General features: G+C 55.2%; 1 protein-coding gene across 2 annotated transcripts; it reads right to left on the bottom strand.

Annotated features, from left to right (window-relative positions):
* Positions 1 to 402: 402 nt before the first annotated feature.
* Positions 403 to 22,973, bottom strand: MAP2K2 (mitogen-activated protein kinase kinase 2). 2 transcript variants are annotated; one of them, XM_005895958.3, is made up of 11 exons: positions 22,566 to 22,966; positions 18,710 to 18,920; positions 14,277 to 14,423; positions 9,285 to 9,362; positions 8,580 to 8,631; positions 8,385 to 8,509; positions 7,604 to 7,817; positions 5,721 to 5,785; positions 4,514 to 4,575; positions 3,588 to 3,633; positions 403 to 1,919 (listed from the first exon to the last, which is right to left on the bottom strand). In XM_005895958.3, exons 1-11 carry the CDS (start codon positions 22,655 to 22,657, stop codon positions 1,809 to 1,811), a joined length of 1,203 nt encoding a protein of 400 aa, XP_005896020.2. In that variant the 5' UTR covers positions 22,658 to 22,966; the 3' UTR covers positions 403 to 1,808. The 2 variants fall into 2 exon arrangements, with proteins under 2 accessions (XP_005896020.2, XP_070230013.1); XM_070373912.1 differs by lacking the exon at positions 403 to 1,919 and adding an exon at positions 1,991 to 2,305 and having other exon boundaries at positions 22,566 to 22,973.
* Positions 22,974 to 27,950: the final 4,977 nt, after the last annotated feature.

Raw genomic sequence — 27,950 nt, 5'->3', positions numbered from 1 at the left:
AGCCACATGTTGCCGGTCCTTTCCCTAGGGCCCCTGGGGTCCTGGCAAAGTGACACAGCAGGCAGCGGCTGTGGGGAGCCGATGGGCTGGGAGAGGCGCCTGCTTTCGAATCCTCCTCTCTGGGCTCCCTCACCAACCCTGGAGGCCTCACCCCACCTACCCCAAATTCTCCGGCACCCCTAGGACCCCTATTGACGTGGTCTCTTCCTCCTTCCAAGTGGCTGTCGGCTCTGTTAACAGAAAGCGGTCAGGCCCGAAGCCTGACTGTGTACAGGACTGGCCTGACGATGGGCCTGTCTGTGACTGCCAGTGCTGGGCGCCCACGGGCCAAGATGCTGAGTCACAGTTCACCCGTTAGGTCCCCTTCCCCCTCTGAGGCTCTGGAGGGAGCCAGGGTGCCCACAGAGCCACACCTCTGCTACTTTTAGTTATCTTTTTTATTCTTTTCTAAATTAGGTGAGATTTCAGGGGCAACGATGAAGTGGCAGAAACCTGGTTGGAAGAGCTACCAACTCGTCTTCTCTTTGGTGACCACAGAGGGGGGGAAAAAAACACACGAGACTAGAAGGGTCTCCCAGAGAAGAAAAGAATCCAGCAGCTCCCACAGGGCCACACGCCCCCATCTTCTGCAGCCCCCCTCTCCAGAAACGAAGGGCTGGCTCACCCCAGGCCCACTGCCCTCGGAGAACCTTCCTCTGAAACTTATCACAGATAAATATCAACTTGTTTCAAGCCTTCAGGAAGTATTGGGGTTGGGGGGAGGCTCAGAGCTTCATCTTCGGAGAGCCTGGAGGAGGGGAAGCCTTAGAAGAGGCCCTGCCCTCCACCACTTCCTACTGCCTGACGGCTCAGAGGCGGCCTCCACCATCGGAGGCGGGACAGCCCTGAAGGTGGAAAGGCTGGGTCTCAGCTTCGAGCCTCACACAGACCACGGCAGGGGGCCTGGCTGGGCACCCCAATGGACACTGGGAGCCGGGACAACCTCACAGCCACCGACTCATTTCTCATCAGTTGCGGCTGGAGAGTTCAAGGCCCCAAGAGAGTGACGTGCCCCAGGTGGTCACTTCTGATTTGCTGGGCGAGTGGAGGTGACACAGAGCCACCCGCCCACATCTGTCGGGTGGCAAGCGTGGGGGGAGAGGCCTTATCTGCACGATCTGCTGGGGTTTCAACCACACGACAGCTTGGAAACCCAAGGCTTCCTTTCTGCCGAGCGAGTGTCAGCTCAGGCTGCTGTCAGAAGAGTCTGCTCCCCGAAGCACAGGAGGGGACAGGAGGGTACCTCCTGGGGGGCAGGTCACGTTCTGCCAAGGACAGGCTGTGCAGCCAGAGGCAGGAGCAGCTTGGGGAGGGGACCCCACGACAGCCATCAGGGACCCGACTGTTCCTCTGGGCTGGGGGGACCACCTCCAAGGGGCAGACGCTAGGCGAGGGGCACATATCCACCCCAAGATGGCACCCCCTCTCTCTGGGGGCCGTTCCAAGGCTTCACAGCTTGGAAAGGAGCAAAGTCAGTGCCCAAGGTCACCGTCTCCTGGGGGTTGGGCTGCCCTGGTGGAGGCGTCCACCCCGGCTGGACAGGGACCGAGACCCCAAGGATAAGGAACAAGAAGCACGACTGGCACATTTGCTTTTTCTTTCCCTGTTTTTTTTTCTTTTTTCTTTAAACCTAAGGAAGCAGGATCTGAGAAGACAGCACAGCGGTATCGGCCTCCCCGGGCCTGAGGGCCACGTGTGCGTCCCCTCGGAGGGCATGGCAGGAGGGATGGGGCAGGGGGGAAGGCCTGGTGGCGGCAGCAGGACCACCGTCACACGGCGGTGCGTGTGGGTGTGCTGGGCTGGTTTAGCCGCAGTGTTTTACACAACCAGCCAGCAAAATCCACTTCTTCCACCTCGGACCGCTTGATGAAGGTGTGGTTCTGAAAGGGAAGGAGTGGCCTGAGCAGTCTGGCTCTGGACAGATGGCTGGACCCCCACCCCAGGGCCAGCGACGTGGGACAGGGTCTCAGGCAAGGGGCAGGCCGCTCCGTGCCCCTTGGAGCCCAGGGTGACCCTCTGTGGGGCTCTCTGGGTGCTGCGATGGGTTGTGGAGCAGCCTCCCTGGCCCCCCCTCACCTGATGCTAGAAGCCCCCCAGTGCGACAAACACAGATGTCCTCAGGTGTGGCCCCGTGTCGCAGGGGGCAGGGCTGCCTGCGTGAGGACATCTGATCTGAACCACAGGTCTCTGTGAGGACAGCAAGTTCCCCGAGCGTCCTGTCCAGGTGGCAACCACCAGCTGAGGCTCCTGAGCCTGGAAACAGGGCCTGTGTGGCCGGGGAGCAGGATCGCACCTCCTCCATCAGTTTAAGTGACCCTCACAGTCACACTTCCCATTTGGACTCGCCAGAGGTCCCTGGTTCAGAAGGGTGGGGGTCTACGCCCCCAAGCGACATCTGTCTCTTTCACCAGCTGGGGAGGCAAGAATACTCCCACCTTCCTAAAGGGGGCTCAGGCTTGGGTGAAAAAAACCAAATTAAGGGACCAGGGTCCCTGTGGTCAAGACAGCAGTCAGCCCCACCCAGCGCGTGGTGTCGCCCAGGCAGAGACCTGGATGTGGGCCTGAACTGTGTGAACTGCACAGAGCTGGGTTGGGGGGAGACCGTGGGGGTTTCAAAGTTTGTGCTGCTGTCCCCTTGGTCTGTAATGTCCACCATGAACATGGGCTTCTTTTGTCATGCACACCTGAAGCACACGTCACTGGACTTAATAAGAAACTTCTAGAAAGAAGCAGGTTGATGCTGACCCTACCCTACAAGGTGTGCCAGGCCAGGCTCACAGCAGACTAACTACAGCCGGGACCCACAGCTAACAGGGGTGGGCTCAGACAAGGTACCTTTCTGGGGAAGGTGCTGGAGCAGGGGCCACAGCTGGGGAGAGAGCAACAGGACACGGCCCCAGAGGATCAGGACCATCCTGTGCAAAGGTCCCGAGGTGCAGAGCTGGAGGAAGGCTGGGCGGGGGGCCTCTGCAGGTGTGGGCAGGGCACAGAAGCCCACCAGGGGGCATGGCTAGGTTATTCACACTTCCACATCGCAGCCACCCCAAGAGGCTGCTTCTCTCCCCTGTGGACACCAAGAGTGGCTGGAAGTATTTTCTCTCTGAGACTCAGATAGTCAGACTGGGCAGTGGAGGAAGGCCTAATGTCCTCAGCAGACGTGGGTGGAAGGTGCTGTGATGGCCACCTAAGGCTGGCAGGCAGCTCTGCTGGTAGAAGGTCAGTTCTGGTGACCACCTTGGTTTTCAAGGACATCGAGCAGTGTGGTTTAGAGGAAGGCAGATAACCCCGCGGTGCCCCCAATGCCTCAGAGGCCAGTCATTCTGAGCCCTAGCCCTGGGCATGCAGGCCCTTCTGTCCCTGGGGAGCTGGGAGGAACTCAGCTGGTCTGCGTGGAACCCTCCAGTGAGCCAGGGAGACCCACATGGGTTCTGCAGCTCGCCCGGCCTCCACATGCCAGCCCACGTCATCAGAGCCCACTCAGGTGTTCACTTGGGGCACGGAGGGCCTGCTAGGGACCCCTGAATCTTCAAAATCTGGGTGTCACTCACCATGAGCATCTTCAGGTCTGCTCGCTCAGCTGGGTTCTTAATTAGGCTGCGGGTCCCAGGAGGTGGGAGAGAGGAGAAGTGGGCTGTCAGTGCCAAGGGGAGGAGCCTGCGTCCTTCTGCCCTTGGCCGCCTGGACCGTGGGGGCGAGGGGCCCCACCGCACCCTTTGGTGTGAGAGCAGGACGCCTGGCCCAGAAGGGAAGGGCAAGGGCCTGGGGCCAGGACAAGAGGGAAAGGGACAGAGGGTGGGAAAGCCCCAGGCTGCTGCTAGCTTAGAGGCCTAGTAGCAACCGCAGCTAAACGTCTAATAAAAAACCCCGAGCTCAGGAGTCCAAGTGTCAAAATGGATATTTTTCCTTCAGAAAAGCAGAACTATGTAAAGGCAGTTGTTCATGGCAGCTCAGGGCTGAGTGGCAGTTCTTTAAACTGACAGCCTCCCGGGGCACAGAGAGGTTCACAGGGTGGTGGGGGATGGCAGCACCCACAGCTGCAGATCAGCTGTGGGACGTGCAAGCCCGGGCTGCCATGTGTGCGTCTAAACACGCAGGGCGCCTGGCAGACCGGCCCTCCAGGTCCACGGTCCGCTGGCTTGAGGCTGCATCACCCACAGAGGGCGAAGAGGGCTGCCTCCTTGAAACAGGCTTGGAAGGTTGACCTGGGAGCTGGGAGGTGACGGGCTTGAAGGGCCAGCAATCTGGGGTGCCTGCTGGCAGAAGGCAGGGTGGAAATTGTGTGATTTCCAAAGAGCCTGGTTTCACTCGGGGTGGTGGGGATGAGCTGGGGATGAGACTCAGCAGCTTTGGGAGGGGGACCGATTCTCAGGTGAGCTCTGGTCCCACCAGATGCTGCCATTGTTTAGCATCCCTGAGGCCCTGGCAGTCACCCCAGGAAGCAGGCAGCCTGCTCCCCCCACCCGCTCCATCTTACCATTTATTTACAAACTCCTGGAAGTCCTGGGTGAACACGCCGTTGGGCAGCTTGGGAGGAGGCTGAAGGACAGACCAGATGGGTGGGAGTCAGAGGTCAAGGATGGTTTGGGAATCAGGGGGAAAGATGCCTCCTAGCCGTGCGGCCGTGGGGACCCTCAGGACACCTCTCATGGAGGCAGAGGGCACCATCCCACTCCCTCCAGCAGCTTCCCTGGGAGCCCTGCCGCCTGCCCTGCCACCTGGGTCAGGCTCTTCCCAGGTTTTCTTTCAAGAGCTCCCATGTTGGGATCACAACTGGTTCTGGAGAGAAGGAGAGGGCCATCCTGTCCGCCCCCTCTGGAAGTGCCTGGAGTGAGCTGAGGGTCTGGATCTCAGGGAGGCAGCAGCTGCTGGGGTTTGGGCCTGAAAACTGGAGAAGCCCACTCCTCCACCTCCAGGGGAGGACGTGCTAGCCAGGCCCGGGCAGCGCTGCTGGGTGCAGGAAGTGCTGTCACCAGAGCCACCCACCCTGCTCTGTCATCACTGACCCTGCTCTGAGCTGCTCACCTTGAGAGCCAAGCCTGGCCCAAGCCCAGCCGCCCCAATGCCCCGGGGCTACCGGAAACCATGTCTGTCCCAGAGGGCCCAGGACAGCGATGCGGCCATACTGAGAGGGCTGGCTCTGGGGTCAGTTCCTGCTGGGCCCTGTGCCATTCCCCTCCTCAGGCCCTGATGTACCCATCTGTACAGTGGGCATCCACACTGCCCTCTCATGGGCTGGGGGCTCCCTGAGGCTGGGGTGGGGTGGGGTGGGGGGTGGCGGGGAATGCCTGAACCTTCTCTGAGGAAGTGGGAGGACTCATGAGTTCACACAGACACCAAGATGCTCAGAAAAGGAGGTGCGGGTGTCAGGGCACCTGGGCCCCAGCACTTAGCCCCTGGGCTCAGAGTAACAATTCTGGGTTCATCTCTATAAAGATAAGAAAACAGCCCCTTGGGGAGAGTAGGTCTATGTATCACAGGTAGAAGTGAGGCCACATGTCTTCACACCTCGTAACATAACAACATCCTATTGAAGACTAGGGTCTCCATCTCTCCCTGCGGCCCCTCCCCCGCACACCCCACGGTCTACGTGTCCAGTTCTCTTCTTGGGGGGATGCCTTCCAACAGGAATAGCTTACTCCCGTTGGTGTGGAGAACCTGCCAGCGGGGCTCTGGGCACGCACCTCGTTCACAATGTAGTCCAGCAGCTCAAAGATCGCCATGGCAGGCCGGCTGTCCATCCCGTGACCTGCCCGGGGCAGAAATGAATTCGGGTGAGATGGGCAGGTGGCCACTGTGCTTCTGTCTGGCATCAAGGCCTGAGTGTGTGGAACGTGAGGCCGACCACCCTCCTCCCACCTGGCCCGAACCACAGGGCAGGCTCCCTGGCCTGGCTGCCCTCCTGGGAAAGGAACTTCTCTCCTGACCCTCCAGTGAATGAGAAAAAGGAAACAAACCCCAAACATGGAAACAAATAGGAACGTTGGTTGACAAGGCATACATCTGGCATGGGGCTGCGTCTGGGCTGTCCCAAATCCAAACCCCTGCTCCCTGTGCAGGCAGGGCATTTGGCGGGGGGTGGGGGTGGGGGTGGGGCTGGCAGTGGGCGGGCAGCTGTGTGTATGACCTTGCCCAGACCTGTGGGCTCACGGTGGTGGCCGGCTGAGGTGGCTGACCCCTGTCTTAGACCCAGCTGGCCAGGCCTGCATTTGGCAGCTGGACTTTTGCCTTCTGTCCCCTGGCCTGAAATGGGCACTCGGGCTGGGGCCGGGCTGGGGGAGGTGCTGGCAGGCGAATGGCCTGGCATAGCCCACTGCTCCTCCCTGCCTGGAAGGTCGGGGCGCCATCTGGGAGTCAGGCAGGGAAAGGAGGGGCCAGGGTCTGAGGACACAGATTTGGGTGGGGGAGGTTCTCCCCTCGGAGGAAGTTACAATAGCCCAGTAGTCTGGGCATGGCAGCAGGGAAGCAACGGTCTGGGCTTGAAAATATTGTGAAAACCAACTAATGATGCAAGTAGTGGAATATTATGTGACCATAAAAAAGGAGCTAGGCACCAACACTTGTGACGTAGACAGACCCCAAGCAGACACAGAAGGACACACAGGGTGTGATTCCACTAATGGGAAATGTCCAGAACATGCCAATCCACAGAGACAGAAAGTGGGTTCCTGGTTGTCAGCGGAGGGGAGAGGGACAGGGGTTCCTTCTGAGGTGACGAGGATGTTTTGGACTCACATAAGGTGATGGTCGGACATCCTTGTGAAGGTACAGAAATCCAGTGTTGTTAACATGAATTGAGTGGATCCTTTGCTATGTGAATTCTATCTCAAAAAAGCTATTAGGAACCAGCCAGCCAACCAACTGCAGTCCACTGCATGGTCCTTTGGTCTCAAACTTAATTCAACTCTCTTCTGGTCACTTGACTTAAGAAAAATAAAGTCACAGATCCCTAAGTGCCATTGCCTAATTATACCATTTGAGCTGGGACCTTGATCCTGACCCTGAGCCAGCCCTCAATATGGTGCAAGCATCAGCCTGAATCTCACAGGTGGCTGGTCCAGGTACCACGAGACCTCTGCAGGACACCCCTCTTCCCGCCCACACTGGGCTGTGCAACAGAGCTGAAGCCAAGCAGCCACTGGAGGAGACCCTGAGTTGAATTCCTTTCAATTTGCACTCCCCAAAAGGCTGGGCCTGACACAGGAGAACAGCCATGGCAGGTGGTGGGTGCGAGCCTGCTGGGCAACCCTTTGGCTTTTCTGTATGCTTGAACGTTCTCGTGATAAAATGTGGGAGAAACCACCCCTCTACCCCACCCCTGCCTTGGCTGAGGACTGAGCCTCTCGACGCAGCCAGCTGGTAGCAACAGGTGCAGCAGCCCCAGACGGGAGGGTCTGGGGCACTTGCAGTGCTGTCCCCAGAAGCCACAGGACTATCTGAGGACTACTGACCTCAGGGAGCATGGCCCAGGGGGACAGTTGGTGCTGAGAGGGGCCCGTGGGGAGGCAGCTGCCATCCCCAGGCTCTGGGGCCCATCCAAGCCGGAAGCCCTGGCCTGGAGCCCTACCGCTGATGGGGCGTCCGGGGGGCCTCGGCCGTGGAGAGATGCTAGGAGGTTCTCCTTCTGCGCCATCAACCATGGGCCGGCCGAATATGGCCTCCAGCTCCTTGGCGTCCGGCGGGGGGATGGGGTACCTGCCGATGGACAGTTCCACCAGGGACAGGCCCATGCTCCAGATGTCTGACTGCACCGAGTAGTGTGTGCCTTGTAGCCGCTCCGGCTGCAGGGAGACAGGGAGACACCCCGAGGGTGATGAGGAGGGACCGGCACCCTGGGGTTCCCCTGCACCCTTGTCCCACTCTGGGATCCCTCCAGAGACCCAGCGACAGAAAGCAGGCCGTTCTGTCTCTTCTTTCCACTCCATCCATCTGAGCTGACGGCAGCCCCCCACAAACCCACAACCCACAGCTGGACAGTGCCCTGCCCAGGGACGTCTTGCTCTTAGGACAATCCCAAGACTGACTTCTAGTAATTTGCTCTAAAAATCGCCTGGATGGCTACTAAAATAATGCAGGGCCAGTTGCCTGGCTCAGAAATTGACTGACGATTCTCCCCGACTGGACTTTTACCAGCAGTGGAGAGAAGCTGGGCAGAGAAACAAAAACCTAAGTGAGAAGATGAAGGAGACTGGAAATTCAAAGGAGAGGAGAAACCCAGCAAAGACAGAAATGGCACAACAGGGAAGAGCAGGCTTCTGGAAAACCTGGAAATCGGGGAAAAACTGATGGGGTTGGTGGCAGGGAGGACCGCAGAAGAACCCGGGGGCACAGCGGATCGAGGGACTCACAGACATGTAGGACCGCGTCCCCACGAAGGAGTTGGCCATGGAGTCGATGAGCTGGCCGCTCACCCCGAAGTCACACAGCTTGATCTCCCCCCGGGAGTTGACCAGGATGTTGGACGGCTTCACGTCTGGGGACAGAGCCGGAAGTGAGGACACCGCCGCCCCGCACGCCCCAAGGCCGGGGTGCCCTCCCCTTACCTCGGTGCATGATCTGGTGTTTCTCCCGGAGGTATGCCAGGCCCCGCAGAACCTGCAGGGGAGCCGCAGGGCACCGTCAGGGGGACTGTCCCCAGGGCCAGGCCACAGTGGCCACAAGACAGTCACCACATCCTTGGGGTGGGAACAGTCACCCACCTCATCGACTCTCACAAAGCCCCCTGCCTGTGACGTGGGCAATGCTGTCTCCTCATCTGAGGAGGGCCTGGGATCCCTGGGAGCTGAGACAAGGCCCGAGGTTATAACTGTCCAGCCAGCCTCCTGCCCTGGAGGTCACCCCAGCCCCAGGGGCATCCTCTGTTAAGCCCTTCGCTGTTGGGACTGTGCTCAGGCTTCCCAGGCTGATAGGGTGAAGGATGGAGAGGCTGTTTCACCGAGTCAGCGAGGCCACAGTCAACGATGACAGCACCGTGGGACACCACGTGTCTGGGGTCACAGCGTCTCCGTCCCCTGCCCAAGGCCTGCATGGGTTGGGGAGCATTACCCCACTTCATGGGCAAAGGACTTGGCCCACTCAGGCACACAGCTGGTGGAGGCTGGCAATGGCACCTCTGCCTCTTTGAAGGGGACCATGCTGACACCCACCACTGGCTTCCAGGGGCTCCTTGAAGCCTGGTCACCTGGAAGCGGGGAGAAGCAGTAATGAACCCCGAGAGTGCAGGGCCAGGAGTGTGCCTACACACTTACCGCAATGCTGACCTTGCCCAGGATCTCTTCAGGGATTCTCTTGGCTTCTTTCAACACCTGGTCCAGGGAGCCGCCATCCTGGGGACAGCACAGGGGAGAGGCAAGCTGCTCTGAGCCATTGCCAGGCCAGGGCCTCGGGACACCAGAGCAGCAGGCTGGAAAACAAACCACTTCCCAGGCTCCTGGCGAGTGGGTGCTCACTCACGTCTGCAGGAAAGAGGCCAGACCACAGCCAGAGGCGACCCACGGGCCCAAGGCAGGGACTCCCACTGCTTCAAGGGCTCAAGAACCAGAAAGGCTGCCACCGTGCTCCCAGGCGGCTGAGCTTCCTGGAACCAAGGCCCTGGCTGGACAACAGGATTCAACCTTCTCGAGGCTGCCAGTTAGCAGCAGGCAGAGCAGAGCCACAGAGGCCAGTGCTCCACGGGGTAGAGGTTGAGCTCACAGCCGGAGCACCAGAGAGTGTACCTGAGTGGACTCGCAGCTCTGGGGCCTGGGTCCCCTTCTAGCCAGCCGGCCAGGCCGCGGAAAGGGGAGCGAGACCACAGGGGTGCCAGCGGCAAGGGTCCAGCGCAGAAGGGAGGCCAAGCCCATGGGTTCCCTCACTGCTCCCTGGCCGAAGCCTCCCTGGCTCCACCAGGAAGGCCTGATGGCTGAGGGGCACAGGGAAGGGGAGCAAGCGACAGCCACTGCTCACTGTCCTGCTCCTGGGATGTCCAGCAAAGGACCTGACACAGGTCACCCTAGTCGGTTCCCCGACCCGGGCGGGGACCCAAATCCACACGCTAATGAGGAAACGACAGAAACCCAGTGTCTTGTGCAAGGTCTTGTGCAAACGTGGAGACCACAAGCCCAGGGGTCGCCGACCGGCCCACAGCACCTTTTGGCCAGGCGGAAACGCCCCCAGGATGTTTAACAGCCAGAGCTGGACCTGGGGGATGCTGGGAGAGGTGGTCGAAATGTGAACTCGAGGCAGGGAGGACAGCCTGTTTTCTCTCTCCCCTGCTCCAGGGCCCCTGTGGCCACCTGCTGCCCCAGGAGGCCTCTCACTTCGCTGGGCAGTGGGGAAGAAGCCTGCAGCCTCGGGGATGTCTAGTCCCCCTTCCCAGGCCTCTGTCCCCACTGTGTCTGGTGAGAAGGGCTGTGCTGAGAGTTCTGGAAAACCCCAGCCCTCTGACACTTTGGGAATCCATGTAGGCTCTATGGACTTGCCCCAGAGGGGGCGAGTGGCCGTGCACGCGCCCATGGTGGGTGGCTGGAGAGGAACCCACGGGACCAGGCGGCCTGGTGCACCCAGCAGACAGGCTGCCGGCCCAGCTCCATTCTACATGCTTGGTGAGATGGGAATTCCTTTTCTTCTCATTAAAAAAAAAAAAAACAAACTATTTCTTTTTGCCTGTGCTGGGTCTTCACTGCTACACTTGGGCTTTCTTCAGTTGCAGCAAGCAGGGGGTTTTTTCCGTTGCAGTGTGCAGGGCTTCTCATTGCGGTGGCTTCTCTTGCGGAGCACGGGCTCTGGAGCACAGCCTCAGGAGTTGTTGGGTAGGGGCGCAGTTGCTCCATGGCATGTGGGATCTTCCTGGACTAGGGATGGAACCCGTGTCCCCCCATACTCTCAGGCAGACTCTTAACCATTGGACTGCCAGGGAAGCCCTTCTCATTTTCTCAACCTTAAAGGAATGTTTAAAAAGGATCGTGGTTTCTGCTCTCCGACTTGGCTCCTCACACTCCTAATTTTCTGAAGGGCTGTGATACGCCTGTAGGTTGGTGTTTAGGGAGAACATTCATGTGGAGATGGGGGCAGGAGAGGCCCCAGGCTGGGGTCTAGATGTGGCTCAGAACACAGTGAGGTTCTTCTTTACCTCGCCCCCAACATCAGAACGGACCTTTCTCTATGAGGGACCATCCTGGGCACCATGGGTAGCGTCCCTGCCCCCCAGAAGCATCTCCCTGGCTGTGACAACCGTGAAGGGCCCCCACGTTGCCCAGTGGAGAGCCCCTGGTCCACAGCTGAGGAGACATGGGACAGGATGTGGCGTGACAGGCCCACGGCAAGGTCCCTCTGAGCCCGGGTCTTACTCCTTAAGCGTGACTGTGAGCTTTCAGTTTGCCTGTGTCCTCTGAGCATCCCAAAGCCCTCCACTCATTGAGAACGGAGCACACGAATACATCTTTCTTTTAGTACCATTTTTTTTTAAGATTTTTAAAAATTTGTTTTTGGCTGCCCTGGGTCTTTGTTGCCACGTGAGAGCTTCTCACTGCGGCGGCCTCTCCTGGGGTGGAGCACAGGCTCAGTAGTTGTCGTGCACAGGCTTAGCTGCTCCAGGGCGTGTGGACTCTTTCTGGACCAGGGATAGAACCCGTGTCCCCTGCACTGGCAGGCGGATTCTTAACCACTGGACCTCCAAAGAAACCTGATACATTCCTCTTCAAAATTCAAACGCAGATGAACTGTACCCTGATCTCCCAGAAATTCCACCAGCCTTCCTGAAGTGTGTTATTTTCTTCCAGATTCTTCCATGCTCCTGTATACACATCCATGTGCACAGAGGAAGACCACGTTTTCAGCCTGTCTGTCTGTCCATTCATCCGTGGGTTCGTACGATGCACTCTTTTCTCCTGGAGGACTGCTCCTCTGGAGCGTAACTGTGGGTTTCGTTTCTCCCCTGGGAAGCTGCCTGCTGTCATTCTTTACCTCCCCTTTGCTGAAGGACGCATCTGATTTTTCATTATTGTAGAAAAGGGACTGCATTCTTTGGTAGATTTGACTGCAGGCCAAGAAATACCAAGAGGTGCCTCTGAGCGGTCTGTCGGCTGCTCCCTGGCCGCTGCAGCCCCGAGACACCACTGTCCACTGGTCTGGGCCCCTTGTTTTCCCCAGGAACAGGTCTGGGTGCCGGGGCAGCTGCCAATTCTGCTGTTTTCCACACTGGCAGGTGAGTTTCTCCTGGGCTGAACTGAGGCTGCTCATCACAGCCGGGGGGCTTTTCCCACAAGCTAGAGCTGGAAGCTCTCTGGTGGGAGAGGAGAACCAAAGAGCAGGACCCTGCGTGCAGGTGAAACCTTGCCCCATCCTCACCCTCTCGGACAGACCCAGTGTGACATTTTTCCAGAGTCCCGCAAAAGGAGGTGGGGGGGCTGCGAGTGCCCCCTCACCACTAAGTGCGGGATCCCAAGGGCATGACTGGTTCGGGCTCTCTCGCCGCTTCCTGTTGTCTTGTCCCTCCTCACACCCTCCCCGTCCAGGGCGCCCCCTCCCTAAGGCACAGCTCTGTGGGCCCTCACCTGTTAGCAGAAAGCAGGGTGCGTGGGCCACACTGGGGCCCGTGTCTTGGAGTCTGCGTGTGATCTACGTGTCCACCGTCCTCTTATGCTCGCTATGAAAGTGAACCAGAAGAGCCCAACCAGGAGCTTAAAGCACGAGCCCAGCAAGCAAAGAGAATCCAGCCTCTCCCCAGCATCATGCGTGCTCCCGGAAGGAGCCTCACAGGAGCCGATGCTTCACACCCACTGAGTGGAGGGGGAAGAGGAGGGGCGGGGCTGGGACGCTGCCTCTCCTCTGCCAGGAAAGAAGAGCCTCCTGACTCAGGATATGCAGGGAGCAGGGGTGGGGGTGGCTGAAGAGGAGATGGGGAGACGTCCCTGGTGGTTTCACGGGGTCTTAATGACCCCGTGCTTCCAAAGCGGGGAGTGCGGGTTTGATCCCTGGTCGGGGAACTAAGATTGCACGTGCCACACCTGTGTACTGTGGCCAAAAACACACAGAGGAGGTGACGGGGGGGAGGGAAGAAGGAGAGGTCGGGGTGGGAGTGGGGGGTTCATTACAATACAGCAGAGGCCCCCTCAGACCAGAGTGACTTCCCATCCATTTCTCGCCCTGACTCTGCCTGACTCTCATCTGCAAGGAGGTGGCCAGGTGGGCGGGCAGATACGACTGGCTTCTCCCCAGTGAGGAAAGGGCACCCGTTGGGCACTGCCAGGTGGGGGCAAAGCAGCTGGGGGGGAACCCTCCCTGTGGCTCACAAGCATTCCTGGTGGGCTCTTGCTCAAATTCGTTTCCTGTCTTCATTACAAAACCATCAGAGAGGACAGTGGGCTGGAGGCTGGGCGTAACGGAAGCTGCCTGCTGAAAGCCACACTGCATCCTGGTTTTGCAAGGGCCCCCGAGGGCCGGGGCCTGGACGGCTGGGCTCAGGCAGGGCTCTACCTGCCGAGGGCGGGTGGCAGAGGGCCGGCAGTGTTTCCTCCAGGGGCCTTCAGCTCTGACCACTTCTGCTTTCATGACATTCAATCCCACCCATTTCTGAGCCTTGAGACCAGAGTTCCTTAATGACGGGGCGCATAGGAATCAGCCGTGGTTTAAAGGAGATGGGCGCCCACCCTCCACTGCAGAGACCTGGTCCCCACAGGCCTGTGCTGGGGGTCCAGAGCTGTGTCCCAGACCATGCACTCTGGCTAGAGGGCATGTGGGAAGGAGCAGTCAAGCATTTCTTCAAGCAGCCCTCCCCAGGTGGGCCTGCTTAGGTTCACAGACTTTCCTGTTTTTTTTTTTGGCCGCACCACACAGCATGTAGGATCTTAGTGCCCTGGCCGGGGATTGAACTTGCATCCCCTGCAGTGGATGCAGAGTCTTCACCATTGGACCACCAGGGAAGTCCCAGGTGCAAGGACTTTCAACGTAGCATTATTCATAACGCGGCAGGGACTGGGAACAACCTCAGTGTCTGTCAACAGTGCTTCGTAAATTACCCAATGGGTGCACATGGACGCCGGGATGACCAACGGAGGGAACAAGATGGGGCCAGCTCAGCCCACAGAGAGCAGTGTCTCCCGTGGATCCAGGGAGAAAGCAAAATTGAGAGGAGGCTCTGTGGTGCTTAAGAAACAAAGGAAGCTATGTGCAGTGTGTACACAGCTGCACCGCCTCCCCACCTGCGCTAGGCCCCCGGAACAGGCCAGGGCTCTAGGGGGTGGGGGAACGGGTGGGCTCACCATGTGCTCCATGCAGATGCTGATCTCGCCGTCGCTGTAGAAGGCCCCGTAGAAGCCCACAATGTACGGGGAGTTGCACTCATGCAGCACCTGTAGCTCTCGGATGATCTGGTTCCGGATGGCCGGCTTGATCTCCAGGTGGATCAGCTGTGGGGAAGAGGGGGTGGGGTCAGGGCCGCACGGCTGAGGGGGCGGGAAAGGAGGGGTCATCCACCTACCTGGGCGCGAGGACGCACACCCAAGTGCAGACTTGAACAGGAATGTTCACAGAATCTGGAAGATGGGAGCAACCCGTACGCCCTGAATCAACTGAAGGAGGGACAGGCCAAGGATGCTGTCCCTCCATGCATGCGAGCACCACTCAGCCATGATGAGGAGAGAAGCCCCAACAGGCTACCACATGGATGCAGCCTGAGAACATAACGCTAAGTGAGAGGAGCAGACACAGAAGGACACACAGGGTGTGATTCCATTAATGGGAAACGTCCAGAACAGGAAACGTCCAGAACAGGCTGACCCTCAGTCACAGAGAGCGGGTCTCTGGTTGCCAGGGCCTAAGGGTGGGCGGGGGAGTGACTGTTCATGGGGATGGAATGCATCTTGGGGTGATGAAAATGTTCTCAAATTGATGATGGTGATGGATGCACAGCTCCACGAATATACTAAAAATCACTGAGTTAAATACTCTAAAAGGCTCAATTGTATGGTAGGTGAATTACACCTCATTAAAGCTGTTTAAAAAAAGTATCATCAGAGGCAACACTGTCCACTTGGTTACAGGGGGAGCTCTGTGAATCAAATTGTACAGTGTCAGCCCTTCCAGGAGCAGACCCAGCAGTACCCTGTTCAACAGGGCAATTGCTTCACCGCTGCCCCTCATGGGGTGGGTTCCCCTTCCCCTGCCAGCCGAGAGACCACAGTGAGCCTTCTGCTGCCCCGCTGGGAGCGTGGCTCCCCTTCCCCTTGAGTCCAAGTCGACAGAAAGGATTGTCACCAAATTCATCACGATACCTGGAAAGACGAGGAAGGACCGCCTAGAGAGACGCAGAAGACAGCTGACAAAGGGCCCAGAGTAATGCCCAGCTACAAACCCCAGGGAAGCCAAGATTCCCCGCATGGTGGGAGAGAGCCAGGCTGTGGATCCTTGACCTGGCTGCTCAGAGTCCCAGGTGCCCAAGCCATCGCGATACCACAAGGAAAGGGTATAATTCCCACCCACCCCTGTCAGAGAGGCAGAGCCAGAGCCCAGGTATCTGAAAGTGACCAATTCAACAGACATTTCTGTGGAGTTGATTACACGCAGGGCCACTGATGAGCAGACAGCAGAGAAGGTCCTGCTTGGAGGGGACATGCCACCGGGAATGGGTGAGACACAGGAAGAGCAACCCCAGGTGGTAGAGGTGCCGATGGAGGAATCAGACAGGTGCCCCAGGATTCCGGTGACACTGAAGCCAGGCCTCAAAGGATGGGTGGGATTCAGCCAGATGGACAAGGGAAGGTGGGGGTGCCAGGTAGAAGGACAGAGAGCTGCCTGTTAGAGGGGTGTGGGCCGAGTTCAGGGGGCACAGTGTATGTGTGGGACCCACACGAATGCCCCTCAAAACCTGGAGAACTGTGGAAGACTCTGGCAACACGATGCCTGGTACCCATGAGGCCCCCAGGCAAAACCTCCCACCCCTACTTGAAGGTTGCCTGCAGAGCCGAGCTCTGGTCACAGGCCCTCGGACAGCGTGCCTTCCCACAGCCACCTCCAGTAGGATGGCTCTCTCTTGTGAGAGGACACCCAGCACGTGCCCACAGACTAGGTCAACTGCAAAGAACAGATCCAAGAGGATTCAAGCCCAAGCCAGACACCAACCAGCTCAGCCTCAGGTTCTCAGTAGAACAGAGCTGCTGGTCTACAGGCACAGGAGTGCACATTTTGTGCCAGCTTTGACTCAGGGACATCACTCCAAAGAAGGGGGCCAGTGTTGGGACGTGGCCTTTGGTAGGCCTGTAACCTCCGTTCTTAAAGCCAGAGGGGCTGAGGGGAGGAACACACACAGAGGCTGAACACACATTCCTTTGCTGGGAGCACAGGAAGTCAGGAGACCCATGTGGGCGCAACACACTCCTGGGACTCGAGCCTGGGGCTCTCACAAGGACGCAGGAGGAGTAGGGATGCCACGCTGGAGTCCAGAGAACATTTGGAGACGAGCTCCCTTGGGTCCTGTGGGACTGGCCTCACTGCTCGTGTGGGACTGGTCAGGATACTGCCCTGCCCATCAGAGGGCCAGGAGGGACCGCAGCCCACAGCAGGATCCCTGCTGATCCTGCCGGCCAGCCCCACCTTCACCCTTACACCTGGGCCATCTGATAAGCTCACACCCTTGGAATGCATGGAATTCAGACTCAGCTTCCTGGGAGCTCAGAATTCCACCAAGGGTAGGGGAGGAAGGTCACTGAGCCTCAATTTCCCCACCTGTGTCCCTGGCTGGATACTGGCAAACAGGCCTTTGGGGTGAACTGGCCCTCCAGGAGCTCTGGACCCCCACAGACCGGTTGAGGGCTCCAGGGCCACTGGGGAAGGTCTCCCTGAACTGTGTGACCCTGGGTGCATGGCTGCACAGGCCACAGGCAACCAGAGGAGATCACGCCTGATGCGGAACAAAATCTGAGACCCATTCCCCCCAGTTTTTGGACCCTTCTTTTTTTTTCTTTTTTTGGACTCAGTTTCCCAACGAGGGATCAAACCCTGGCCCTGGCAGTGAAAGTGCCAAGTCCTAACCACTGGACTGCTAAGGGGAGTCCCTTCCCCTCCCTCCCCTTCCAAAGATTTTATTTTTAAAGGATTATAGAAGCTCTGGAAAGTTGCAAAAACAGCAAAGAGAGTCTGTGACTGAGGCAGGGGTCAAAGCTGGGCACAGGCATACATGGGGCAGGGCTCCTAGCTAGACTACACCTGCCCAACTCTCCAACTTTAAACTCTGAAGCCCCACTTCACAGGCTTTAAGGAAGCTGTAGACAAACTTTCAGAGATCCATGGTTACATAAGTCAGGTTATCTACCACCCGGAAGAGTCCTGGCCAGCCTGAAGACCCTTCTGACCCTGAGAAGCACTCTGAGTCCAAGTCCCTCCCACCCCCCACTGTTGTCTGAATTTCATGGCTGCCCTTCTGCTCCCTGGAGTTGGGGGTGCTTCAGGCAGAGCAGGGATTTCTGGGGCTGCTCTGGTTTGGAAAAGAAGGCCTGCGGAAAGCACTCAGAAATAGAAAACGAGGGGCTGTACGTTTCAGGAGGGAGGAGCTCGGCAGGCAGAGGGACAGCCAAGTGACAGACCCCAGCGGAAGCCCTAAGTACAGGTCTCCCAGGAAAAGCGGGCCCTGTGCAGATCCCGTCACCAGGGTACGGGGTGGTCAAGTGTCCAAGAATGCGATTCTGAAACCATGGGGTCCAGATGATGGGATCCAAAGAGGGAGCTTTCTACGTCTGAAGGAAGATGACTGTATGAACTGAGTCACACGTCAACACGACGGCCCTGGGGACGTGTGCAGGAGCCACTGTCCCCCGGTGGGGACCTCCTTCTGTTCCCCACCCCCAGTGTCTCTCAGGGACCCTCCCCCTCAGACCAGCAGGGCAGCTGCACAGCAGCCCCAATGAGGGACGTCTCAGCATCGGGGTCTGCACTGAACAGGGAGGTCATGGTCACTTCACATGACCCCTTGGTAAGGCCACGGCACCCAGTTGTTGGGTCAGGTACCCATCTAGACATCACTGTGGAGGTATTTTTAGATGTGATTTAACACAGGAATCATCAGATTCTCAAGGAAGCAGATGACTCTCTAAGTGGTGGGCCTTATCCAATCAGGTGAAGGCCTTCCTAGAAGGGATGGGGATTCACCCCCAGATTCAACTCTTCCCTGGATCTGCAGCCCACAGGCCTGCCCCACGGACTTCAGACCTGCCAGCCGCTATGACTGCCTGAGCCAGTGTCTACTCTTCCCCCCTACACCCCCAGTGGTTCCCTCTCTCTGGAGAATACTGGCTAACACGCGTCATTTGGACCCCATCCCCCAAAGGTGACTGTCGCTCCTAGCAGCTGGTCTTGGTGGGCAGGGTTTTCTTCTGGCTCTGATGTCAGGGGGCAGCTGGCTCTAAGGGAACCTGACTCTCCTCTCTTCCATCTGCTCCTTTCTCAAGCCAGTCCATTCCTGCGAATCTGAACTGCAGCCACAGCTGGGAAGGCACAGGGCAGTTTTAGAGGAGGAGCTGCCTGAGGCAAGCCTGCATTGCCACAATCTAAGTAGAACCCAAGCTGGGGGGTGGGGCCTCTGAGCCCAGGAGCCAATCAGAAAGCAGATGCCTGCACCCTTTAACCTTCCCTTCCATCTCCAGGGAACCTGCCCACAGAGCATAGGGACAGAACAGTCACCCTACTGCCAGCTGCAGCTCACCTTTCTGGCCATGATGAGGCCCGAAGGTCTGTGCTGGACCTTGGTGACCACTCCGCCATTGCCGGCTCCCAGCTCGGAGATCCGTTCAAAGTCATCGTCCTTGAGCTCACCAACCTTGGCCTTCTGGGTAAGGAAGGCTTCCAGCCGCTTCTTCTGCTGCTCGTCGAGCTCTAGCTCCTCTAGCTTCTTCTGGAGGTCCACCAGATGTGCTCTGCAGAGACCCCAAGGGCAAGGGTGAGCGAGAGTGTGGGAGCCACCAGGAGATGACTCAGTCTGAGCCAGGGTCACCGAGCCACCACTGCATCCTGGGCCCTGGGGTTTGGGGCCGGCAGGTGAATCAGACTTGACTCTTGTGCTTCAAGAGCCTACCATCTGGTAGGAAAGACAGACAATCCACAGACACACAGCCGGCCTCCCCGAGAACCAGCCACCCCTCACCACATCATAAAGGTTAGATCTCGGTGATGAGCTGTAGGTTGATGGCTCTGATATCAGATCCAGGAGGCCTCTTTCCTGACACAAAGGCTCAGACCACAAGGGAAGGAGATGAAGGAACCATGGGGAGAAGCCCAGGTGTCAGGGAGTGGAGGTCCCCAGGATTTTTCACGAGGATGGAGGAGCAAATTGAGAGTCAGAGTGGCCTCAGAGCAAGGAACCAGAACCTAGAGGAGGACGACAAGAAGCTGCTACACCTGTGCCTCTAATTTAAATGGATTACACACAGCCACTGGATGGGGAAAGACAGGGGCATAATTTATAAATGGTGCGGACAAATGCAGGGCATTCCGTTCCACCAGCACGCGCTTATTATATCCCAAGCATTACTGTAAACACCAAGCATTTATACGCACACACATTCCTAGACCCGGTGATTAAAAACCAACCACATATATGGCACTTTATTGGGTGATTCAGGGAACTTTCAAAGGAAATGTTGACAGTATGCTATTTTCCCTGGTGACTTGACTTTGAATCAAATCCTGAAGTTGAAGGCAGCTCCCTGTAACAGGCAGGTGGACGCCAGCTCAATGCTCAGTGCCCAGGAGGACTAACTCGGGGCTGCCCGAAAGAGAACAGGGACTTCCCTGGTTGTCCAGAGCTTAAGAATCCGCCTTGCAATGCAGAGGAGGTGGGTCAGTCTCTGGTTGGGGAACTAAGACCCCACATGCCGTGGAGCAACTAAGCCTGCAGGCCACAACTAAAGATCCCACGTGCCACAACTAAGACCGGATGCAACCAAATTTTTTTTTTTTTTTTAAAAGAAAAAGAACATAAGCTATGTGTGCAATTAAAAATTTTCTAGCCACATTTGAAAAAAAAAAAAAACAGGTGAAATGAACTAATCTGGAAAGCATATTATGCTTACAGCTCCCCTGAATTTGGACACGCCATGTGTCAAGGGCTGGCATGGCCTGGAGCTCTAGCCAAACCGTGAGTGCAGCTCTAGAGAAGAAGAGGTCCCCCCAGCCACCACTCCCCAGGGCATTTATACAATTTATTAATTTATTTAGCGGCCGCACTGTGCAGCACATGGGATCTTAGTTCCCCAACCAAGGATCAAACCTGTGTCCCCTGCAGTGGAAGCTCAGAGCCCTAACCACTGGGCATCCAGGGAAGTCTGTCTCCAGGGCATTTAGGCCAAAGCTGACTGCCCAGCTCGGGGAGATCTTGTAGGGGGGATTCAAGCAGGAGATAAAGGGGTAGACTGGAGTTCTGGCAGGAACCTTCCAATCCCCAAGATCAATCATGACTTGCCTACAACTTAAAGAGATGTAAGCAAAAGGACACCCTGGAGCAAGATGACCTGCTGCTGGGTGATGTCAACCTGAGCTGGTAGCAAGAAGAGGTCGCTGGGAGGTAGGTGCCACATCGCGAGCAGGTACCAGAGCTTTAACCAGTTTGCTGAGTTCTCATGATCCTCCTGGGAGGCGAGTCTCTTGCAGACCCCAGCCCACAAGGGAGGGAGAAGGCTCAGAGGGTCAGTAACCTGCCTGAGGATCACAGGAAAGGAAGTGGCACAGGCTGGAGCGAATGACACCTGTGTCCAGTCTGCCTGCAAAGCCTGGGCTCATGGGAGCGGCCGCCTGAGCCGGGACCTGGATAAAGGGGGAAGAAGGATGCGATGGACAGAGGAGGGGAGGCAAAGGAGTAAATGTATGTGCCACAACTCCTCCACTGAAGGGCTGAAGAGGCAGCTTTTGTGGCTAGACCCTCAGACCCTGGAAAGTCTTCAGCCTGCCCAACAGACATCTAAAATGCATTCTGGAGTTAGCTGATTAATCCATCTTACATTTAATGGCAACTCCACTGTGGTTATTAAAAAACAAAACAACACTCTGGAATTCTAATGGCTGGCTTCTACTAGGGAAATTTTTGAAGGGATGGAAATCACAGATCACATTTTAAGAAAAAAAGAGAGAGAGAGCAACTATGATGAAGGAGCTCTCTTGTAAGAATAAGTGGATTTTTTTGGAGGGTGGAGGGTGCTGAGCCACGCTGCCTGTGGGATCTTAGTTCCCTGACCAAGGATCGAACCTGTGTCTCCTGCATTGGAAGCTCGGGATCTTAACCATTGGACTGCCAGAGAAGTCCCTAGAATAAGCGAATTTTTTGAGAATCAGGAACGCGTCCCCACATTGAGCTGCCCTCAGGGACAGAGAAAGATGTGAACTCACACTCATGTGCATCAAGGTGCTCCTCTTTCATTTGGTTACAGGGAGGCCAAGTCCCCTGAGAGGCATGAAACATGCCATTCGCCCATCATCTCTGGGTTCTCACAGATCACACCTGCACAAGGCACACGGACCCAGGCCAGGTGTTTCTAGGACCGTCCTGCTCCACTCCAGCATGGAGAATCGAAGCGGGGAGGTCAGGGATGTGCTCTGAAGACAAGTCTGCCATCGGGCAACCCCCAAAGGCCCAGGTTCTTTCTCTGTCCCGTTCTTTCCCCTCAAGTCCTCCCATCCCCCTCCATGGCCTCAAACCACCACCACCACTTCTCCAGCCCCTCAAGGATTTGTTAATCCATTCAATTCAGAATCTCTCTGTTCATTTGCTTTCAGGGGTCCCAGCAGATCCCCTGACTTCTTTCTTGCTCCGAGTTCTCCCCACCTCTGGCCCTCCAAATCCCCCTCACTCCCCACTTCTCCAGCCTCTCTGCCCCTGTCAGGATGCCTCACCATTCTCCCCAGGTTCAGCAGCTTCTCTCCCCACCAGCAAAATCTTCTCAGGCTCCCTTCCCCCCAAATTCCCTAAGACCCTCCCTCATCTCTCAGACACCCTCTTCCCCTTTTCTTGGACGCCCCTACCCCATGCTCACTCCCAGGGACCCTGCCAGCCCCATCCTCTCCTTTCAGGAACCCCGTGCGCCCTGTTCTTAGAATGCAAGGACCCCTTCCTTCCCTCTACATCACTACTCAGGGACTCCTCCCCCTTCCTCCGATTTCACCACTAGGGACCCCTGACCCATCCTCTCCCCTCAGGTGAGGATCACTACCATAGCTTCACTCTGTAGGGTCTCATATCCCCGTCTTATCCCCGCAGGGACCGATTCACTATCAGACCATCATCCCCGAGCAAGAACCCTGCCAGAGCCCAATTTCACCATTCAGGGACCCCCCTCCCGCCAATATCATACTCAGAGTCCCTCATCCTCTCCTCTCCTCTTCAGGGATCCCTCCTCCGACCTTACCTGGGCCTTCTCTCCTCCTTTCGGGGACTCCCCCTTCCCAGATCTCGCTACTCGGGGCCTCTCCCCTCTTCTCTCCTCGACCCCGTCCCCAGACCTCGCGACTCTGGGACACCCCCCACACACACACATCCTGTCCTCTCCCCGGCCCCGGCCCGGCCCACTCACTCGGAGGCGCCCTCGCTGGTAGGGGACGGGCCCTCGGCGATGGCGGGGTTGATGGTGAGCGCCGGCAGCACCGGCTTCCTCCGGGCCAGCATCGGGGCTCCGCGGGCCGGCGGCGGCGGCGGCGGCGGCGCCTCTAGCCGGGGCCCATAGGGGGCGGGCCGGGAGCGGGCGGCACCGACGCGAGCCCGGGGCTGCGGCCGCGGCCTAGGCCGGCGCCGAGGCGACGAAGATGGGCGGTGCTGCGGATCTGGGCCGAGGGGCCCCAAAGGTCGCCGGGGCTGAAGCCACGGGATCGGGGCCGCCGCAGCCACCGAAGCCGGACAGGGGCTGACGCTGCAGCAGGAGCCCGGGAGGCGGAGGGAGGGGAGGGGGAGCTACAAGATCGCGGGCCGGCCTCTCGCGAGAGCCACCACCTAAGGGAGCCGTGCTGGTACCCGCCCCTGGCCCCGACGCGTGCGCACCAGCCTGAGGCTGCCTCCTAGAAGGGAAAAGGGGCGGAGATTGACGCGAGACTGTGCCCGGAGCGTGCGCATTCACTCACCTCCCACCGAACAAGTGCGCATGCGCCTGGGGCAGCAGGAACGGGCGCAGGGGGAGGCAGGGCGAGACGGAGAATGGGTAGGCAGGTGTGCGTGGGGGAGAGGTCAGCTCCTCAGAACCTTGTGGTTTCCATACTTGGACTGCGTGAGCCAGCAAAATCCTCAACAGTTGTGGGACACTTAAGTTGTCAGAGTCAACTGAAGACTTTTTGCCAATTATGAACATGTCCTGTAAACTCATAATGTCAATTACCATTCATTCCTTCATGAGAGAGACGTCATTTAAAAACTTTTGTTGTTGTGAGTATACCTAATATAAAACTTACCACTGGTAGATGCATGGCTCAGTGGCATTAAGTACGTTCACATTGTTTTGCAACCATCCCCGCAAACATCTCCACAACTTTCTCAGTTTCCAAACTGAAACTTTGTCCCCATGAAACACTGACTTCCCCAGACCTCCACTCTATAGTAATTGTCCTTTGTGACTGGCTTATTTCACTCAGTGTAATATCCTCAAGGTCCATCTATATCCTCAAGGTCCAACTACGTGCTCGCGTCTGTCAGAATTTCTTTCCTTTTTAAGGCTGAATAGTGTTCCACTTTACTTTCACTTTTCACTTTCATGCATTGGAGAAGGAAATGGCAACCCACTCTAGTGTTCTTGCCTGGAGAATCCCTGGGATGGGGGAGCCTGGTGGGCTGCCGTCTATGGGGTTGCACAGAGTCGGACATGACTGAAGCGACTTAGCAGCAGCAGCAGCAGCAGCAGTGTTCCACTGCATGGTTGGACCACATTTTGTTTGTCGGTTTATCCACTGATGGACTTTTGGGTGTGTCTCCCTTTTGGCTGTTGTAAATAGGGCTGCTATGGACAAGGGTGTACCAATATCTGTTGAAATTTCTGTCTGCAATTATTTTGGATATCTACTTAGAAGTGGAATTGTTGGATCATGTGGCGTTTCTACGTTTTTATTTTTTAAAAATATTTGGCGGCACCAGGTCCATTGCAGCATGTGGGATCTTTAGCTGCATAATTAAATAAAACTTACATCATTATTATTATCTGTGCTGTTAGTTGCAGCATGTGGGATCTAGTTTCCTCACCAGGGATCAAACCCACGCCCCTTGCATTGGGGAGGGTGGAGTCGTAGCCACTGGGCCACCAGGGAAGTCCCTATGTTTAATTGTTTGAGGGATCATCGTACTGTTTTCCACAATGGCTAAACCATTTTACAAGAAAAGTGATTTTAACATCAGTTAAAAAAAAAAAAAAAAAAGGCAGTACATAGGAGAGAATAAAGGACAGTCATTTAAATAGGAAAATGTTGACTTCCTGAAAAACTCACCACATTGTTTTGAGGCGGCTCACATTTCTGAGCACCTGTGCATGTTTCATGGTGGGGTGCATCTTCACGTGGGAAGAAATAGAGAGGGAGATTTGATCCACTTCTTCTGGGTCCAGCTCAGGTCCCCTGGTTCCCCTGGCTCAGTCTTGCCCACTTCCTGTCCGGCCACCCTGCAGTCTTTTTTTTTTTTTTTCATATTTATTTATTTGGCTGCACCAGGTCTTGGTTGTGACACTTGGGATCTTCGATCGTCATTGAAGAGGGATCTTTTTTTAAGCTGCATAAGATGTCTTACTCATAGCATGTGGAATCTCCTTCCCTGATCAGGAATCAAACCTGGGACCCCTAGGAGGAGTCTTAGCCACTAGACCACCAGGGAAGTTCCTGCAGTCATTCTTTTAACAGTTAATTTGCAAGCCTTTTAAGTATTAGACCCCATAGACACTGAGAGATACAATGTTTTTTAAAAATAGCTACATAATCTAAATAAACATAATTGCAAAATGTGGCAATGCTTTAAAAAGACAAAGATATAACCATCCCTCCCCTGATGAAAACTGCTACCAGACACACCTGCCCCTCCACTTCTCCAATCTGAGCCTTTTTCATTTTGCCTCTCACCATTCCCAGTCACTCACTCAAAATTCAGAATGCCCATCTAGCTTCAAAAAACACCATGACCTTTCCCAGATGTGGGCGTTTGCAGAGTCCTTCTGTTCTGCAAAGTGATTTCTCTACCATTTTATTTTAGGCTATATATAAAAGAAAGGCTATAGTCTTTCTTTTATTGAGCTGTAACTTACAGTTCTTGAATGTTCAATTCCTTAAGCTTTTACAATTATATATACCCGTGAAGCCATTCCCGGAAACAAGAAGCAGAACATTTCCATTAGTCCAGAAAGTTTTCTCAGTGTCCTGTTCAGTTAATCTCCCTTGCCCCGAGCAGCAGTAGTCTGCTGGTAAATGTTTAACAATGGGCTTGTGAAATAGGAGGGGGTGGGGGAACAGAGAGAGAGAGAGAAAGGCTGGTTTTTAATTTGCAGTATTTGTCATTTTCGGTGGTGTGTATATTCCCACCAAGACTAATTTCCAACTACCATGAAGTTGGAAAGGATGGTACCGGAAGGCACTTATGAGCCAGGACAAGCTGGCTGAAGCCCCCCCACTCCCCCACAGGCATCCTAGATTCTGATTTCTATCCCCAGAGATTAGTTTTGCATGTTCTAAAGCTTTGTGAAAATGGAATTGTACAGTACATGCTCTTGTATCCAACTTCTTTTGCTCAGCAAAATATTTTTGTTATTCATCTATGTGATTGCATGTAACAGTAATTTGTTTGTTCCCTTGCTGTATGATACTCCATCATGTGTATTTTGGGGACTGCCCTTCAAGTAGAACAATAAATCAGTTCTTTTTTTTTTAAATTGAAGTATAGTTGATTTACAATGATTCAGGTGTACAGCAAAGTGATTTACAATATCTATATATATATGTATATGAATCTATTTTCCATTTCAGGTTATTATAAGATATTAAATATATTTCCCTGTGCTATACATCTTTGTTGCTTATTTTATGTATAGTGGTATATTTCTGTCAATCCCAAATTCCTAATTTATCTTCCCCCTTTTCCCTTTGGCAACCATAAGTTTATTTTCTACGTCTTTGTGTCTCTTTCTGTTTTGTAAAGTTTATTGTATCCTATTTTAGATTCTACAGATAAGTAATATCATATGATATTTGTCTGCCTGACTTCACTTAGTACGATCATCTCTAGGTCCATCCATGTGGCTCCAAATGGCATTATTTCATTCTTTTTTATGGCTGAGTTAAATTGTGGATCAAGGGATCCCCAATTTTGAGGAGGATCAAGAGATCAGACCTTTTCTAACGAGCAGAATTTTCTCCTCGATTCCTAGCTGGGGGCTCGGTGCAAAAAAATTTCAGTTCTCCCCATTTCTACCAGTTCCCTATTTCTTGGAATTCCCAATACACTTGCTTGTTTCTGGCATTTGGCTCTTGCTGTATTCTAATTCCCATCCCCTCTGTCTTGCTCTCCTTTCCCTTCTCATTATGAACATTTTGAAAGCAAGGAAGATGTTGCATTTGTCTCTCTCTCTCCCAGCCCAGCTCCTTGGACGGTGGAAGCTCAGAATATAGACTATCTGAATGAAAGAAATGGATGCTTCTGTCCTCAGCAGACACATTTCCTGCCAATCACCTGATGCTCAGCCCTTGTCAGGCAACACAAGCTTTTATTGTTGCGATTACAACAGACTGTCACCTCCACCCCCTTCTCTATCTTGACCTGCTGAGGACATTTTGTTCTGTAACCTCACCCTCTTACCTATCTCTTTACTTCAGTTCCAATCACATCTTTCGTAATACATCTGTTCCTTGGTCACAGAGACTTGGTCTCTGAAATCTCCCCTCCCCCATCCTGGAAATTAATTTCTAATAGCTTTGTTGATTCAATCCACAGTGACATTTATCTTGCTCAGGCACAGTTTAGTATTAATATCACATGGGTACACGCTGCCTATCTCAGAATGCACCCTGAACTTTATCTCTCTCACCTGGGCAAGGGATTAACTGAAGGAACGGCTGACTTGACCCTTTTGAATACTGCAGTTGAACTCCATCTAGATTACCTACAACCCAGCAATTCTACCTCTAGGCACAAGCCCTTGTGTAACCAGGGAACACATACACTAATGTCCTCCACTGAAGCTCCAGTGGCACAATCGGTTAGCGCACAGTTCTTACATGGCAGTGCGAGTGGAACTAATGTTCTCCATGGCAAAAATCTAGAAGCAACAGAAACAGCCACTGATGGAAAAACATGTTCCCGTATAGCCCCTAAAGAAATATTAGGCAATAGTAAATTCACCAATACTGGGCTTCTCCGGTGGCTCAGTGGTAAAGAATCTGCCTACCAATGCAGGAAACCCGGGTTCCATCTCTGGGTCTATAAGTTCCCCTGGAGAAGGAAATGGCAACCTACTCCAGTATTCTTGCCTGGGAAGTCCCATGGACAGAGGAGCCTGGTGGACTACAGTCCATGGGGTCGCAAAAGAGTCGGGCACGACTTAGCGGCGAAACAACAAAACTCACAAATGACAACAACAATGTAAAAGTCTTGGAAACAGGAAGTTACAGAAGATATTTTATGACACTGCTTTTATAAAATGAAGATGGCTAGAAACCTATCACCACTGGGGAGACGCAAATTAAAAACCACAGTGAGATACTACCACATGCTTGTTGCTGTTCAGTTGTTCAGTCGTGTCCAACTCTTTATGACCCCATGGACTGCAGTGTGCCAGGCTCCCTTGTCCTTCACTGTCTCCTGGAGCTTGTGCTTGTTAGAATGGCTAAAATAAAAAAGGCTGACAATACCAACTTCTGGTGAAGCTGCAGTTCACCTGGGACCCTCCTGTGTTCCTGGTGGGAATACAAAAATAGTCCAACCCCTCTGGAAAATGACTTGGCAGTTT

The sequence above is a fragment of the Bos mutus genome, chromosome 7, assembly GCF_027580195.1.
Source record: "Bos mutus isolate GX-2022 chromosome 7, NWIPB_WYAK_1.1, whole genome shotgun sequence".
Taxonomy (NCBI): Eukaryota; Metazoa; Chordata; class Mammalia; order Artiodactyla; family Bovidae; genus Bos; species Bos mutus.
The sequence above is the reverse complement of the archived record's forward strand: the minus strand, read 5'-3'. Positions and strand labels throughout refer to the sequence as shown.